The 2,886-nt window shown below is 69.7% G+C and overlaps 1 protein-coding gene across 1 annotated transcript; it reads right to left on the minus strand.

Annotated features, from left to right (window-relative positions):
* Nucleotides 1–212: 212 nt before the first annotated feature.
* MNEG_15863 (hypothetical protein) lies at nt 213–2,515 on the minus strand (the record flags this gene model as incomplete). The annotated part of the gene is made up of 7 exons (XM_014035666.1): nt 213–600; nt 812–1,038; nt 1,293–1,355; nt 1,597–1,685; nt 1,881–1,910; nt 2,091–2,136; nt 2,489–2,515. The coding sequence occupies 7 exons, from the start codon at nt 2,513–2,515 to the stop codon at nt 213–215; spliced, it is 870 nt and encodes a 289-aa protein (XP_013891120.1).
* Nucleotides 2,516–2,886: the final 371 nt, after the last annotated feature.

Genomic DNA, 2,886 nt, shown 5'->3' on the forward strand with positions numbered 1-2,886 from the left:
CTAATTGACAGATCCCCAAGAAATGCGGCAGCGGTGAACAAGAGGCCCTCCTGGCGGAGGGTGATGTTGAGTTGCGGGGGCAGCGCGCCAGCAGACGCGCCCCTCACTTCACAGTGTTTGATGAGTCGCACAACCACGCTCCTGAACAAAGGTAAGCAGCCGGTGCCGAGGTTCAGGCGGGGAGCCAGGCGTAGCGCCTCGCGCGGCCGCGATCACTGCAGCGCGTACCCCGCGCGCTCCAGCGGCGAGAGCAGCAGCCGCCGCGTCTTCCAGCCCGCCGCGGCCGTGTCTGCGAAGAAGCGCCGCCCGTGGCGCCGCGCGAGGCGCCGGCTCTCCTCCACGCAGCGCTCCATTTCCTCTTCAGACAGCAGCCCCGCGTCGTGCGTCCCCGCCCGCTGCGAGCCCGCGCCCGCATCGCCGCCGCTGTTATCGCCGCCGCCGCCGCTGCCGCTGCCGTCGCCGCCGCAGTGGGCGCGCCGCCGGTCGAGGGCGTCCGCGACGCAGCGCCGCAGGTAGGCGGCGTGCAGGATGGCGGTGCCCACGTCCTGCGGCGTGGCGCGCTCCGCCAGAGCCACGCGGACATGCGGCGCGGTACAGTACCTGCGCGGGCCAGTGGGGCATCGCCCCGCAGGGGCGGATTAACAACCAATATACAAATGGCACGGCTTTGCATGCTGCGGGTGGCTTGCCAGTACAGCAGCAGTTGTACTCCGCCTTGGCAGCTGGGCAGGCACGTGGCACCGCCACTCACGCCGAGCTACGGAACGCTGGATGCGCGCGCGTTGCCGTGCACGCTCATCCGCGCGCCCACCTGCCCCACAGCCAGTCCGCCGCGGCCAGCGGCGCCGGCAGCCGCTCCGGCCGCTTCACGGCCAGCATGTACGCGTCGCCCCTGTGGCGCCGCATCAGCCGCTGCAGCTCGCAGGGCCCCGCCGCGACGCGCTCGAGGGGCAGGATGCGGAGGGGCAGCAGGTTGCCACGGACGCGGGGCGGCAGGAAGAGACGCTCCCGGGCGCTGACGTCAGCGAAAGTGGGGACCTGCGGAGACCGCGGGCCGCGGCGCCGCGGCAGGGCAGCGCGTGCGAATGAGACGATTTTGCCACGTGCTCATGTGCAGTAAACTTCAGGAGACCAGCTTGGAACGGCGGCACACGGAGGCGGAGACAAGGTTCTGTGCATGCCGCAGTGGTCGCGGCCGGCGGTCTGGGACAGGGTGGCTGCAGGGCCCCCGATGCCTCTGGGGTGTGGCGGGCCCTGCGGTCGTGCACAGACCCCGGCCGCTCCGCGCGCACCTGGCCCCGCTCCACCCAGCCCTCAGCCACCAGCTCCGCGCGCTCCCGGTTGAGCGTCCGCAGCTGCACGCGGCACCGTGAGGGCGGCGCAGCCGTCTCGTTTGATGGGCGGCGATGGCGCTCAACGGCGCACGCGCTCGCCGACCGCGGGGTGCAACCGCACTGGGGCGCAAGGTGCTGCGCGCCCGACACAGCGCGCCCGCGTCAGCCAACGTGCAAGGCGGAAGGCGGACGGCAGCTAGCCGGCCCGTCCGTTTGCAGGCAGACTGTTGTGAGGAAAGCCAGTGACAGCTGGCGGCGTCACCTGGACTGCCTTGAGCTCGTGGTAGATGAAGGTGATGTCAGCGAGTGAGAACAGGGGGAACGCCAGCAGCGGCAGCAGGCGCCGGCGCGCTGCGAGGTGATCCGGGGTTAAAGCCAGCGCATGCTAGTAAGATGCAGCGCAGCTGCATGCGTGTTGCTGGCCCGAAGTTTGCGTGCGTATGCGTTGCAAGGTGGTTCAAGGGGCGAGCGCCTACAAAGTGCGCCTTTTGCAGGCTGCTGGGGAGGCGTGCGTGGTCAGCCAATCCACACCAATGAGTCGCTCACCCTCGTGGTGCCTCAGCAGGTAGTTGGCGCCTGTGTGGCAGCAGCAGGGGGAGAAAATGACGTGCGGCACATGGACGGTCAGCAAACAAAGCCAGCAGCAGCCCTCAGGATGTGGGGTGGGGCGGCGCATCAGCGCATGGTCACGTCAACTCGCGGGGGGCACCGCTTGGTGGGGCGCCTGATGGCAGGGTGTGTTCCCGCCCGCCTCACCTGAGCAGACTGCCAGAGCCAGAGTGTCCATCACCATGTGCTGGGCCTGCCAGGAGGGGAGGGGGGAGGGGGCCGCACAGCACATGCGTAAGAGAGTGTGAGCGGGGCTCGTACGGGACACCGGCTGGGCATGCACGCAGACGTGCTTGTGCATGTGTACGTAGTTGCGTGCGTGCGTGCGTACGTGCGTGCGTGCGTGCACGCATGCCTCTTTTTGTGTGCGCGCTCAGGGCGGGTGTAATCCGACTAACGCGGTGTGTCCTGCGATTGCGAGACGCAGGCTCGTCGCTTGACAGTGACCGCCCCAGCCACGGCGTGCCAGTGCAGGACGCGGGGCAGCAGCTGCAGCTGAGGCCCGCCGGCCCCGGCCGCACACACCCCTCGCCGCCGCGGCCCACCTGCGTCTTCGAGGCAAGGTCTGCCATTTTCCCGCTGGCGCACAGCGCCTGCTGGAACGCAGGCTGGGTGCTCACAAACGTCGTCAGCCCCACCTGCCAGAGGGCCAGGGGCGAGGAGGGCGTGTTGGTGAGGGGAACGCGGCGGACGAGGCGCCACACGCGCAGGTGAGGCCTGCTGTGGCTTGGCAGCAGCCAGAGGCGCCGCGGCGCCCAGCGGCAGGGGTGATCTGGGGATGTCCAGCGCCGTCCTCGCGGCTCCCACTGCGCTCCAGCACCCTCCAGCCCTCTACACTCAACCATACGTGTCCCGGCATGCCCACGGCCGTGCTCGCCAGGCCCCGAACCTCAGCGCCCCACGCAACACTTTCCACCCACCCACCAACCACTCACCCACCCAC

Source organism: Monoraphidium neglectum, assembly GCF_000611645.1.
Source record: "Monoraphidium neglectum strain SAG 48.87 unplaced genomic scaffold scaffold05737, whole genome shotgun sequence".
NCBI lineage: Eukaryota > Viridiplantae > Chlorophyta > Chlorophyceae > Sphaeropleales > Selenastraceae > Monoraphidium > Monoraphidium neglectum.